This window comes from Nelumbo lutea, chromosome 6 (genome assembly GCF_056320005.1).
Source record: "Nelumbo lutea isolate HS-2025 chromosome 6, American lotus-T2T, whole genome shotgun sequence".
NCBI classification, from domain to species: domain Eukaryota; kingdom Viridiplantae; phylum Streptophyta; class Magnoliopsida; order Proteales; family Nelumbonaceae; genus Nelumbo; species Nelumbo lutea.
In genome coordinates, this window is record NC_142689.1 from 13,200,330 (window position 1) to 13,215,207 (window position 14,878).

The 14,878-nt window shown below is 40.7% G+C and overlaps 1 protein-coding gene and 1 long non-coding RNA gene across 2 annotated transcripts in view; one reads left to right on the forward strand and one right to left on the reverse strand.

Moving 5' to 3' along the window:
- Positions 1-290: 290 nt before the first annotated feature.
- Positions 291-14,878, reverse strand: part of LOC148847427 (Iron-sulfur cluster biosynthesis family protein) — a 60,336-nt gene continuing 45,748 nt past the window's right edge. The window contains exons 9-13 of the mRNA XM_088949057.1: positions 10,491-10,633; positions 10,312-10,398; positions 10,139-10,202; positions 8,181-8,324; positions 291-790 (exon numbers count right to left, since the gene is read on the reverse strand). Of these exons, the coding sequence (XP_088805183.1) occupies positions 647-790; positions 8,181-8,324; positions 10,139-10,202; positions 10,312-10,398; positions 10,491-10,633 (582 nt within the window). The 3' untranslated portion in view covers positions 291-646. The remainder of the gene's footprint in view (positions 791-8,180; positions 8,325-10,138; positions 10,203-10,311; positions 10,399-10,490; positions 10,634-14,878) is intronic.
- LOC148847428 (uncharacterized) lies at positions 8,193-9,519 on the forward strand. The gene is made up of 2 exons (XR_016100591.1): positions 8,193-8,403; positions 8,615-9,519. It is a non-coding gene; the product is annotated as an uncharacterized LOC148847428 (long non-coding RNA).

The window sequence follows — 14,878 nt, forward strand, 5'->3', positions numbered from 1 at the left end:
TAATTTCAACTATATTGGGTTCTTTTTTCTAAATTCTAATTAAAGAGACAAATGTGGCATTCTTAATTCAATCATGCATCCACCATCCACGAGTCGTCATCTCAGGTAATTTCATGTGGTAACTGGTACCACGCTCTGCTTGTGAAATGCATTATTTTTCATTAAGTCTATGCTTAGTTGCCATTTTGTTATTGCCCATCTTTTAGCAAGTACTATTTATGGGTTTTTTGCTCATAGAGTTCAGGTACAGTAGGGATGGAGTGTCCAAAATTGATGGGAACAAACAGTAATAAACTAATAATATTTTTATTTTCATTTCATTCTGTGTATTAAATAACAATTCCTGTTTCTCATTTGAGGTGGTTTATAATAAACAATGATTGCTATTGAATCAAAGGATAAAGCGTACTTAGATATGGGTCTGTGTATAAAGCAATAAATAAACATGTTACAACTGGCATCTTCCCACTGCCAATTCCAACCTGTTGGTTGCAATGTAATGCATGTGCCAAAAATAATGTACAATAGATACAGCAAACCTCTCTGAGAGAAACTGGATTCCAAGCCTGTAGTGCTAATTTTCTTTTCTGATAAGCTACCCTATTCCTCCTGTTGTACATGATCAATGGTTGTACCAAGGGTCTTCTCAATCCCATTTCTCAAGCTCCCGAAATCTCCGGTCCCATTCTCGGGCTTCATAGTCTTGTTCATAAAAATCCTTGTCAGTGCTATACACAATGCGGTCTGGCCCAATGACAGTTCGTTGAGCCATGTCTCGAGCACTTAGAAGCTGAACATATAGAATAAACGTAAGTTGAATAGGGCCATTCAATAAAAGTGTAGACAAGCAACCCTAAACACATCTGAAGAGAAAGCTTCAATTTTGTCATTGGTTGAAGGGAAAAACTAAATTGCTCTGTTTCTTAGTAAATATGAGTTGTTATTGTTTTTGTTGTTGCTGCTGCTGCTGTTGTTAAGAAGTGACATAAGGTGGGGGATATGGGTACATACGAAGAGAAGCACACTTCTTAGTAATCTGCAACTTTGGACTGTCGCTACAACAGGCGGCAACTGGCAACTAATAGTCTAATACCATGGGAAAGTAGATAATATGAGGGCAGAAGGGAGGGTGGGGAATCAGATTACAAACTCTCACCTTCTCCATGAAAACATATTTATCAAAAGACTCCAATTGCTGTATTGACCCATATAGTTGGGATAAGGCGTGGATGATGATGATGATGAATTGCAGTATTGGAATCAATTTTCGAGTTTTTTCTTTTTCTTAAAAATTAAGAGAGCAATAGTATACAGTTATGCACCCAGTTTTTAATACTATATGTGTATACTCTCAGGTCCAAGGCCGGAAACTGAATTTAGGTAAATGGAACTAAGGAATTTAGTTAAAACCGTGATGTAGAAGATTTAAGAGCATTGAAGAACATTACCTAGATAAGCTGAATGATCAGCTGTCCAATTAAATTTGTATTTTGGAGTTCACAGCTCCTTTTATTTTTTATTTTTATCAGCAACAGAAAAAATCCTTTTTTATTTAGGAAGATAGTTTACAATATGTGTAGCCTCAGCTACACCAAACTCTTAGAACAATAGCATAACCATATTCTTACAGTTACAGCTGAGCCTAAAAACAATTCCCTCTATTGACATTCACGGCTCCATATTGCAGACATAGCAGAGATATGAAAGAGAGATGAGAATGATGTAGAAGATTTAAGAGCATTGAAGAACTTTACCTAGCTAAGCTGAATGATCAGCTATTCAATTAAATTTGTATTTTGGAGTTCACGGCTCCATATTGCAGACATAGCAGAGATATGAAAGAGAGATGAGAATGATGCCCATTTTCATAAGGAACTTAAATGACTAGGAAATGGGACAGTGGATGGGATTAATGCAAATCTTGAGCACATTCAGGGTGGACAGATCAAGAAGTACAAATTGGTTTTGGCAGCTCTTCCCAAGCCTTCTTTATGTAGGCAGCATCACTGGGGAAGTGTTTATCAGCTGAAATTCTGGTGAAGAGAGGAACGATGGTGGAGCCTAGTAGATTTGCAATGTGTGATGAAGAAGACTCAGGAGTGGAACATCTATTCATGCATTACAAGTATGCAAGGGAGATGTGGCTGAAATCATTGAGGCTGTTTGGGGTGCAGTTCTCCACTTCTGCTTCCTGAAAGGACTGATGAAGTTACTATGGTACTGCATCTAGCTGGTCTGTTTAACAAAGGGAAAGTAATTTGGGGGGTTATTCCACCAGCTGTGCTGTGGTCAATCTCGACAGAGAGAAACAGGAGAAGTTTTGAAGACATGTACAACATAGTAGACTCAGTAATGAAAGGTTTTTGGGGTAGAATATACTCTTGGTCTTGGGTGGCATCACATAGACTTTTCAAGAATATACTATATAGCTCTTTTTTTTTTTTTGAACGCAGTAATCTTTTTGAATCTACTTGATTGAAATGGGCTCTAAGTTGATGTGGCTAAGTTGGGAAAGAGCCGTTTGTGCTCTAAGTCTCTCCGAACCGGCTTTAAGAAAGGTCGAGCCGGTTGGGCCAGTGGTTGAGCATTCTTTCGGTTTTAAAAGCCCACGTGACAACTTAAGTCATCACGTGGGGCGGGGCAGGCATGGGGCGATGATAGATGACAACTTTCATCTATCATCGTCTAAGTCTCGCCCTCTCGACTGTGGAGGGGCGAAGTCAGCGAACAAGGTTGGAGAATGCCGGCCTCTATGCTGGGTCCGATGGGCAGCCGGCGACAAGCAAAATCTCAGCATTTCTGATCATGATGAAATTTCAGATGCCTGTGGGAGTTTAGGCAGTGCGGCAGTTGAAGCTCTTTCTAAAGGTCAGGTGGGGGAAAGAAAGGTGGAGGGGGAGGAGCGGGAGTTTGATTTTAACCCATTACTGGCTGAGGCCCCCCTCAGTTCTAGTGCTTTGCAAGAGGCCGAAAAGGAGGTTGCTCGGGTCTTCTCAGAGCAGAACAAGGGTACTTCATAGAGAGGTACATACTTGGGTACAGAAAGGGGTCTTTGTGTTGATACAACAACAGGGATTTCCCTCCCCCATCTCTGGGAGACAGAGTGCTCTATTTTCTCAAAAAAAGAAAGTGACTACCTCTCCTTCGCCTTTGCTCTCTCCTCACTTCTCTACCTCAGGTAAATCCCTCAACTCTATCAATTCAGTTTTGGATACTGATGAGCGCTCTGTATCTCTTGTACCATATACTCTTCCCAACCAAGAGTCGGAAGCCCTTGGTCTGAAAGCCACAGTGAATCTACAAGGGGGGGAAGTGGGTGAGGAAACTTGTAGAGAGACAATAATTTGGGAAATCTTAGAAAGCCTTTTGGGTGAAGTGGAAAGGAAGGACTTGCAGAGAGGGAACCTAGAGGGGACAGACAGGGCTGTGGTTGGAGGTAATGTGAGAAGGAACAAGAAGCTTCCTAGTGAGGAGAGTGCTTATTTAGAAAAAGATGAAACTTTTGGGGAAGAGTCAGTTGCAGAGTTTGTGAAAAAGTTGGGGTGCAAGCTGAAGAACCCGAATGATCTAAAAGCCTACATGCAAAATAAAGAGGACAGCAAGATGAAGTTCAGAAGGCTGAGTGAAGTGGAGAGATTAAAAAAAGATATTGAGGGAGACAAGAAGTTCGAAGTGAAAGGGATTAGAAGAAAATGGTCTAAATAGTTCTTGGAAGAGTTAGGGTTAAAGCTTATAGTTTTCAATGAGAATCCTAAGTTGGAATGTGAGGGGGTTGGGCAGCATTAGAAAGAGAGCAACAATCAAAGAGGTAACTAAGAAGTTTAATCCGGATGTGGTTATGCTTCAGGAGTCCAAAAGAATGGATTTTGATTGCAGCTGGGCAAGGAGCTTGTGGAGTTCTAGAGGTATTAATTGGGTGGCTGCTCCTTCGTGGGGTTCCTCGGGAGGGATTGTAACCCTGTGGAAAGAAGAGATACTCTTAGGTGTGGAGGAGCTAATTGGAGATCACTCTGTCTCCCTGAAGTTCAAACAGGTGGCCGATGGGTATGAATGGGTACTAACAAATGTGTATGGCCCCAATGACTATAGGCAAAGGGAGAAATTATGGGAAGAATTGAGTGACATTAGAGGCCTTTGGGATGGACCCTGGTGTGTGTGTGGGGGTGGGGGGTGGGGGGGGGGACTTTAATGTAGTGAGATTTATGGCGAAACCAACAACCCCAGACAGAGAGTGACAACAAGTATGACGAATTTCAACCAATTTGTGGACTCTTTTAATCTCAAAGAACTTCCTTTCCTAAATAATAACTTCACTTGGTCCAACCTTCAATCTCGGTCAATTTGCTCTAAGTTGGACAGATTTTTGTTCTCAACAGATTGGGAGGAACATTGGGGCAATATTACTTCTAGGGCTCTCCCTAGACTTACTTCAGACCACTGGCCAATAGTTTTGGTCAAGGAGGCTAAGAGGAGTAGGGCCTACCCCTTTCAAGTTTGAAAATATGTGGTTGTCTCATCCGGGTTTCATTGAGAAAATCAGAGAGTGGTGGGAGCAAGCTAATCCGGTAGTTGATTGGGAGGGAATGAGGTTCCACAAGAAACTCCAATACCTAAAATCTCAATTAAAGGAGTGGAATAGGCTGGAGTTTGGAAAATTAGAAGAAAGAAAGCAAGTTCTGGTGGAGCAAATCGAGGATTTGGACCTGAAGGAAGAGAGAGGCCCCTTTGGAGAGGAAGAAAGGAAGTTGAGATGGGTTTTTAAGGAGGCAGATGGAGGACATCCTGATCAAGGAGGAAATCAGTTGGAGGCAAGAATCTAGGTGTAAGTGGCTAAAGGAGGGAGATGGAAACACAAGGTTTTTCCATTCAGTGGCAAATGGAAGGAGAAAGAAGAACTACATCTCTAACTTGGAAGTTGATGGAGCAGTATTGTCTCACCCGACTGAAATTGCAGAGGCCCTAGTAAACCACTTCAAATCTATTTTTAGAAGGCCTATGAATGAGAGTATGGTTGGAGGGTTTGGATTGGCCGACTCTAAGTGCAGAGAAGAGAGAGTGGCTGGAAAAAAGGTTCGATAGAGGAAGTAAAGGAAGCAGTATTCTCTATGGATAGGACAAAAGCTCTGGATCCAGATGGGTTCACAATGGCCTTTTACCAGGATTGCTGAGATATTTTGGAGAATTATCTTGCTTCGGTTTTTGAGGAGTTCCACAAGAGGGGTGTAATAAACCCGGGCTTGAACTCAACTTTCATTGCCTTAGTCCCAAAGAAGAAAGATGCTTCTCAACCAAAAGATTTTAGACCTATTAGTCTGGTGACTAGCCTGTACAAAATCATTGCAAAGGTGTTGTCTCTTAGGATAAAGAAGGTGCTCCCCTCTATTATTGCACCCAACACCAAAGTGCTTTTGTGGAGGGGAGATAGATCACCAATCAGATCCTCATTGCAAATGAGAGCTTGGAGAGCTTTAAAAAGTCAAAGAAGGAGTGGTTTGCAAATTGGATTTGGAGAAGGCTTTCGACTTGGTTGATTGGTCTTTCTTCATGGAGGTGTTGAGGAGTTTTGGTTTTGGTGACAAGTGGTGCAAGTGGATCTGGGGCTGTGTTAGGACTTGCCATTATTCTATCCTGGTGAACGGGACTATAGTTGACTTCTTTCCGGCGTTGAGAAGTCTAAGACAAGGAGATCCTCTTTCCCCTTTTCTTTTCACCCTTATTGTTTATGTGTTTGGGCGATTAATCCATAGAGCATACTCGAGGAATCTGATAAGAGGGTGGAGAGTATGAAGGGAGGAGGTTCCCTTGACTCTTCTACAATTTGCAGATGATACTATCCTTTTTTGTGAAAGAGGGAACCTTAGTTGGATCTGGAATCTAAAGCTGACAATACAACTTTTTGAGCAGATTTCTAACCTAAAAGTAAACTTTGACAAGAGTTGTGTGGTGGGAGTGAATGTGAACGAAAGAGATCTAAGGGAATCTGCAGACGAGCTAGGTTGTGCTATTACGGTTTGGCCCCTGACTTATTTGGGCCTCCCTTTAGGAGATAATCCTAAGAGTGTTAGCTTTTGGGCTCCGGTAGTGGAGAGGTTTGAGAAGAGGCTAGTGGCCTGGAAGAGGAGTTATCTTTCTTTAGGTGGAAGAGTCTCTCTCATTAGATCTACCCTAGCCAACCTTCCTGTTTACCTTCTGTCAGTGTTTAAGATCCCTTCAAAGGTTTCAAATCTTTTAGAAAAATTAATGTGGAACTTTCTCTGGGAGCCTAGAGAGGAGAAGAGAGATCATAGGGTGAGTTGGGAGGTGGTCTCTAGGTGTAAAACACAAGGAGGTCTTGGGATTGGTAAATTCAAGAAAAGGAACATGGCTCTTCTGGGGAAGTGGTTGTGGAGGTTCTCTTTGGAAAGGAATAAGTTGTGGACTAAGATTGTGGCTAGCATTCATGGGCTGGAAGACAATGGTTGGGATCCTGAAATCTTGGCAAGGGCTTCAGCTGCTTCTCCTTGGAAATCCATCCACAATCTGCTTCCAGTTTTCTCCCCTTGGATCAGGTATGGTCTAAACTCTAGTAACCGAATAAATTTCTAGGAACATCTTTGGGTCGAGGATTCTCCTCTGAAAGACAAGTTTCCTTCCTTGTATGCTCTTTCAGACTCGAAAAATGAACCCGTTTCTTCCTTATTAGTCCCTTCAACTTCCACTTCGGGCTTTGGTTGGAACCTTGGCCTGCGTAGGGCAATTAGGGATAGGACTTAGATAGCCTGGTAGCTCTGCTAGCCTCCCTTGAGGGTGTCTTCCTAAACCCTGCAAAGGAAGACACCAGATTTTAGACCCTTTCTAGCTCTGGTACCTTTTCTTGTGCTTCTTTCTTTGAAACCTTAACTCGGCCTCCTACCCCCCTGGGGTTGTCCTTTCCAGTTAAGGAAATTTGGAGCAGACCTATTCCTCCTCGGGTGGGGTTTTTTTGTTGGGAAATTTTCCTAGAAAGAATCAACACTTTAGACTTACTCCAAAGAAAGAGACCCAACTATTGTCTACTTCCTAATAGATGTGCTCTTTGTAAAGCTGATGGGGAATCTGGCTACCACCTCATGGTCTCTTGTAAGGTTGCTAAATCTGTTTGGGAGTGGGTTTTCTCCCGTTTTGGGCATTCTTGGTATCCTCCGGAGACTGTCCAAGGTTTGTTTTCTCCTTTTTTTAGTTGGCCTAAGAAGCGAGGGAAGACCATGTGGAGGTGTATTAGGGCAGCGGTTTGCTAGTCTTTGTGGGAAGAAAGAAACTCACACGTTTTTTCTGACAAGGAAAAAACTTTGGAAGATTTGTTAGATCGAATCCTCATAAGAGCGGTCCACTGGCTAAAATCTTTGGAGTTGTTTTCAGATTGTCCTATGGATGACTTACTAAGAAATTGGAAAGAGATTGCTTTCACTGCTAGATGCAAGAGGACTCTTTGTCCATCCTGGTCCCCTCCCCCCTCGGGCTTTATAAAGCTGAATTTTGATGGCAGCAGTGTAAGGAATCCAGGGCCCTCTGGGATTGGAGAAGTCTTCAGGAATGAGGAAGGGATTGTTACTGTTTTATTCTCTGGCCCTATTGGAGAAGGTGACTCTCTTAGGGCTGAGATCCTTGCAACGCTTGAAGGAATTCAAAGAGCAAAAGATCTAAATATTAGCCGTTTGATTCTGGAAGGTGACTCAAAGGTGGTGGTTAATTGGTTGAAGACAGAGGACAGTGGTTTGTGGAACTTTAACAATGAGAAAAAACAGTTCTTATGGCTGGGTAAGGACATTGAGATTCAGTACAGCTGGGTGAAGAGGAGTGCCAACTCATTTGCGGATGGGTTGGCCAAGCAAGGAGTGAATAGGGTGGCTGTTTTGGGCTAGTTTTTAATTTTCTTTGCATTCCCTGTGTTTTCTGTTTTGGGGGAGCTAAGTTATTTTATCTCCCTTTGTATTCTTTTCCCTCTATTCTCTTAATTTAATGAAGTTGATGTTATTGATCAAAAAAAAAAAAGGGCTTTTGGGATGTAAGAACTACAAAGAAAATTCTGATCCCTGCCCAGTGCCTTATATTTGCTTTTATTTGTTTTCCTTATTAATGAAATGCTTTACCTTTTTTTCAAAAAAAAAAAAACAAAATAAAAGAGAGATGAGAAGAAATAATGTTATATTTATTGCAATTACCTTTCGCCTCAGGGACAAATCTGGCACCTCCAGTGCCCGAGCTCGCTGTTCCCTTGCCTGATTCCTCTTCTCTATTTCAGCATTTGTCTTGCGAAGGAGAAACCAGCGGAAAAGGGGAATTGCAAAGAAAGAAGCAGCATAAATCTGCATTAATTTTATATCATTAGTAGGAATGGAACAAAGTAGAACCGATGCAACCCAGAGTCACAGAAAATAATCACAGGTTTCAATTTCATCTTCTTAAAAGCACATAATTCTCTGCCAGAGTCAGAGGCATTCATTTTATATTTTTATTATTAGCATTCATTTTAGTACTATTTGCATTCATAATCTTAATACAATATACTTTACCCATCTTCAAGAGAGAGAGAGAGAGAGAGCATTCATTTTATATTATTATTAACTTAATGATGTTTCTCAATTCTGATACAAAGGAAACCTTGCAAAAGTACACAGTAATGATGGTGGCTCATTGGGTGAAAATTCTGCCAATCTTTGAACCATTCTCATTGGAGGACATTGTAAGAGGTGGAAACAGGTTGCAACTTTGAACTCAGCAATCAGGTCTAATCCTTCTTGTGGGTTCTACTTAACATGAACCAAATCAAACTCAATTTTGATGGAAGCAGCTTAGGTAATTCAGGATTTTCTGGTGTTGGTGGGGCTTTACGGATCATTATGGCAGAATTTTGGTCCTATTTTCTGGGAGCCTGGATCTCCTTCGAGCAAAAATTCTGCTCACACAGCATCCGACCACACATTGAGAATATCTCCCATACATTATGTTTAATTCATGGGTCATGTTTCCAATGTACAGAGAGGTAACCAAGCTTTCATGGCGTGTGCAGAGTTTTTTCATGCAGAGAATGCCATCACATTTTCTGGTCTGATTGGATATGGTGATTCTCTAAGGGCTGAATTGTCAGCTCTATTACAAGGAATTGAAGTGGAGAAAACTCTAGGCTTTTCAGATATCATAGTGGAGGGTGACTCAAGTATTGTGGTGAACTGTCTAATGAATGATAAACCAGGTCCATGATGACACAGACATACAATAAGAGAAATCAAGAAGCTGACAAATGAATGAGTTCAATACTAGTTGTCTAGAAGAGAAACAAATAGACTGGCAGATGCCTTAACAAAATAAGGAGCTGTTGTTAGGGGTGTGATGGAGACTATCAGTTATAACTTTTATAAAGCTATTGTAAAGAAGTATAAGGTTGGGGTGTAAAGGCTTAGGTAGCCAAGCCTGCCTAAAGACTGTACTTGTAATTTTAGCTATGTACATTTTTTATCAATAATTAGCTATGTACGTTACACATAATTTACATTAACAAAATTGAAAGGCACCCAAAAATAAAATAAATAAATAAGCAGCACACAGTTCCTGGAGAATGTTAAGTGTCTTTATCCTAGACAATTTGTAGCTCATTTTAATGCATCAATTAAAAGGTCCGATTCCTGAATGTATAACAATTGATCATTTAGAAGAAAGAAGTAAACATAAGTTGTTGGATATTTACAGGAATAAAAGAACAGGGCATGTAACTTTTTCTTAAGTTTCAATGTATCTCAACACCATTGATGTCCATAAAACTGGCGCACTTTTGGGTTTCAGGAGTAGGATGGAGTTAATCCTAACGGTTCCAGAGCTATTCATTGATAAAATAATTGAAACAGCCAAGTTATTTACAGCTGATCTAACATGTTTTAACTTCCAATACTTGATGTGATCCCATCCTGGTATAAAATCATATATTGGCTTCAAGTGTTGCTAATCCAATGTAATCTAATCAGCCCTCAGCAATGTTGGGAGTCTACAAAAATTATGAGTCTCAAGGAGAATCAACTAAGATCTCCATACAGTGGAATCAAGAAACAAAATACAGTCAATAGCTATATGATTGATTAATTGACAACAAGCAACTTATTCATTTCTGCAGTAAATCAGGGCAAACCTGAAGTAGAGGAAATATGTTGGTGACAAATGAAATGAACCCACTCTGTGTAACTGCAGTATTTCTTGAAATAGAAAGAGAATTATTGATGTTAGAGATGCAAAATAATAGGAAGACATTATTTTCATTAAAAAGGGGCAGTAGAGAAAATATTAGGGCAAGTAGAAGCTTACTTTAACATGGTACCAAGAATAATAACTCCAAAAAGATTTAGTCCACCCAATCCTATAACCATTGCCCTCTCTGAGGTCCCTGTGTTACTGCAGAACATCAACTGCCCATGTCAGACAGCATAGTTAAAAACAAAATTTACTACCTGATTTAGAGATTCATTTGAGGATTAGAAGGAAACCTGAATCGCCATATCTTCTCCTTGAAAATTTTCTCAACCCCTCCAACCCAATCAGCCCATCTTTTCCCAACGTATTCTTTCTTTCCACTCCTCTGAGAAGAAGCTGTTCTCTGAAGTGATGGGAATCGGTAGAGAATGTTTCCCTGTTTGACAAGAAGATATATGAAGAAAAATAGTCCTTGAAATTATATGTAGCACAATGTAGAAGAATTTCATGTCAGATATTAGGAGAGACAGAAAAATGTTACTTGATGAATACTTGGTTCAAACTGATCCTAAAACATAATGATATAGTGATGAAGCCCAGCGAGACATTGATTTTTTGGGGATTAAAAGATAGAAGGATGGTTGGATTAGATCGGGTTCACCCAATCTAGAGTGGGGGAACACCAGAAGAATCTAATAAAAGAAAAAAAAAATTGAAGAATTTGTCTATTGGGACTTGCCTGAATTAATTCTTGCTTCTAGGAATCCTAAATGAACTCTATTGAAGAATTTATGGGCTTTTGATAGCTTAATCGCTACAAGCTGACTTTTTGTTGATAAAAAAAATAAAAGAAATATTTTTTAATAAAAAATAATTATTAGAACACCAAATAATATTAAGAAAACACTCAAGCAGAAACAACCTTGCCAGTACAAACATTCCGAACCACTAATCCTCACCATCCTCAGAGCATAAATAGAGGTTCAAATAATGAACAAAAAGAAATCTTCAACATGAAGAAAAACCAGATGCACCAAAAATCTGAAATACCAATCAATCTTCACCAAGAAAAAAACTCAAACCTTCTCAACAATCAAATTAAATCTCATAAAAAATTTGCAATTTTTTCTCAATTCATTTCTATTAACTCAACCTTTAACTTCAAACTTCTAAATTAGTTAAAGCCCCCTCCTCAATGAATTTCTTGTGCCCCCCATTTAACAATTCCATAACCTCCTAAACTTCCTCTCTGTTATTCCCACTACTTGTACCCTTAATTCCACCCTCCTCACCTCCTCTCTTACTCCCCATAATTCTTTGTGTGATTCTTCAAGAATTAGAGAGAAAGAAGAGAAAATAAAAACCTAGAACCACTCAGTTGGGTTCTAGATCACTATGAAGTGTGGGAATCACTTAACCAAAAAACAAACAAACAAAAAAATGTAACTTCTGTTTTCTGGGTAGAAATAAGAGAAAATAGAGAAGAAGCAGAGAAAGGAAGAGAGTAGACAGAAGAGAAGAGAAGAAAAGAAGAGAAACAGAAAAATGAAGAGGCAAAAAGCTTAGCTGGCGGCGCCAGATTTTTCTTATATATTAGGGCAACACACTAATCACATAATAAAGAGTAAAAAGACCACAGTACCCCTGCGGCCCATAATACATAAAAAACTAACAGTTTTAACACTCCCCCTCAAGTTGGGACATAGATGTCAATCATGCCCAACTTGTCACACAAGGCATTGTGCCACAGATGATGAAGGCCCTTTGTGAAGATATTTGCCAAGTTGTTCTTCAGAGCTAGCATAGGGAGTACACACTTCTCCACTTATGATTTTCTCCTTGATGAAATGCTTGTCAACTTCAATATGTTTAGTTCTATCATGGACAATTGGGTTGGTTGCAATGTTGATAGCAGCCTTTATTGTCACAATGAAGTGATATGGGACTATCAAGAGTAAATCCCAGTTCACCTAACAAGCTCTTTATCCACATAACCTCAGCAACTCCATGGGGCATACCTCTATATTTTTCTTCTGCACTGGACCTAGCCACCACATTTTATTTTTTGCTTCTCCATGTGACTAAGTTTCCTCCTACAAAAGTACAATATCCACTAGTAGACTTTTTGTCATCTACTGCCCCTACCTAGTCAGCATCTATGTAAACTTCAACTTTTAAATGCCCATGTTTATGAAACAACAAACCAACACCTAGGAACTTTTTAGGTATCTAAGAATCCTCTCAGCAACCTCAAGATGTGTAGTTATGGGATTATGCATAAATTGACTGAGACACTCACAACATAAGCAATGTCGGGTCTGGTCATGGACAAATATAAGAGCCTGCCTACAAGTCTTTGGAATTGCTAGTGTCATCAATAGGTGAATCAACTAACTTCACTCTTAACTTCCTAGTGTCCTCCAATAGATCAAGAATATATTTCCTTTGAGAGATGAATATCCCCCTTTTGGAGCATGCAACTTCAATTCCAAGGAAATAGCACAAGGGACCTAGATCTTTCCCCTCAAATTGTGTGGCTAAGAACTCTTTTAATATTTGTATTTCTAATGTCCAGACACCAGTAACTACTATGTCATCAACATACATAATTAGAGTTGCAGTTTTCCTTCACCCTTCTTCACAAATAGTGTATGGTCTAACTGACACTGTTTAAACCCCATTTGTTGAACAACTAAATGAAACCTGCTAAACCAAGCCCCCGGTGACTGCTTTAACTTGTACAAGGATTTTTTCAACCTGCATACCTTTTGCTCACTACCTTTTGCACAAAAACCTGAGACTGAGCCATGTACACTTCTTCTTCTAAATCACCATTCAAGAAAACATTTTTTGTGTCTAGTTGATGAAGGTCCCAATCAAAATTAGCTGCCAAAGAAAAGACTCTAATGGAGTTCATCTTGGCAACAGGCACAAAAGTCTTTGCATAGTCCACACCATACACTTGTGCAAGCCCTTTTGCTACCAACCTAGCCTTGTACCTTTCCACTGTACCATCACCCATGTGTTTAACTATGAACACCCACTTACATCCCACTAGATCTTTTCCTCTAGGAAGATCTACCAACTCCTAAGTGTCATTTTTATGTAAGGCATCAATTTCTTCATCACATCTGTCCATTCAAGTATAGATAAGGCTTCTGCCACATTCTTAGGGATAGAAACATTGTCAATGGAGGTAAGAAAAGCACAAAAAGAAGGTGAAACATAATCATAGGAAACAAAATGAGAGATATGATGCTTAATAGTATAAGATCTAACACCCTTTCTCTTAGCAATAGGAACATCCAAATTATAAATAGGAAAAGTATCAACATCAAAAGGGTCAAACATATCAATAGGAACAAGAATACCTAGGTGAAGAAGATTTGCCTATGGAGAGTCTGATGGTATTGGTGGCAAAGCTTCAGGTTGTTCCATGGTTGTTGAACTTTGTTGGCCCTTATTACAATAGAAGAAGACACGAAATGGAGGAGGATCAGAAAGAGAAGGGAGTTGGACTTGAGCTTGAGCATGTTTCTCCTCCACCCTACTCTCCCCTTGAGAAAAAAACATGAAAAAAATGAACATTCTCAAAAAATGAGACATCCATGGAAATAATACTTACGAGAAACGGGATCAAAGCATCGATAGCCCTTTTGAGATGAAGGATAACCCAAGAAAACACACGAGATAGCATGGGAGTCAAGTTTACCACGAGTAGGAGATAAGTTATGGACAAACCACCAACAACCAAACACACGCATTGGAATGGAGAAACAAGGAGCCTTGGGAAACATCAGCTGATGTGGGGCCTTGTACCCTAACATCCGAGATGGCATACGGTTGATAATATATCCAGTAGACGTAATAGTTTCTGATGGAGCGCAATCCGACCGGTCTTAGCTGTCAACGAATTCGCCTCTGAGCTGGAGCGTCGGGGAGCCTGAAACGGGAAAGATGAGAGAACTCCGGGGGGAACCCGATATGTTAACTCCGAAGCTCAAGTCAGTAATCTCTCAAAGGCAAAGTGTAGACCAGATAGCGCAAAGTTCACATACCTTGTTTGTTGGGGGCAGGGGGCCTTTTATAACCACTTCGCGCACTCACTCCGAGGCCCTTGTCAGGTCGGGTATGATTACCCTTGCGTCTATCAATTCGGTCGTCGTCCTTTCTGCTGGGATAGAACCACCATTGCCTAACCGTCTCTCTAACGGGAGATGGCGGTGGCAGGTGGCCGTTTAGAGTGCGGCCGTCAAGTATCAGATCCCAAGTCAATCAGGGGCGGCGCCCTCGGGTACGGACTTCCTCGGTGTCAGGCATAGTACAGTTTGTTTGGTTTTGGTGCCCTGAAGGTGATGTAGTGGAGTGGTGAGCGAGGCGGAGTCTTGATTTCGGAGGTATGTATAGGGCCGGTCAGTTCGGCGAGGGGTATCCCGAGCTGTTACAAGGCAGGCCAGTTCGGCGAGGTGTATCCCAAACTGTTACAAGGCAGGCCAGTTCGGCAAGGTGTATTCCGAACTGTTACAAGGCAGGCCAGTTCGGCGAGGTGTATCCCAAACTGTTAAGGCAGGCCAGTTCGGCGAGGTGTATCCCGAGCTGTTAAGGCAGGCCAGTTCGGCGAGGTGTATCCCGAACTGTCACAAAGCGGGCCAGTTCGGTGAAGTATGTCCCAAACTGTTGC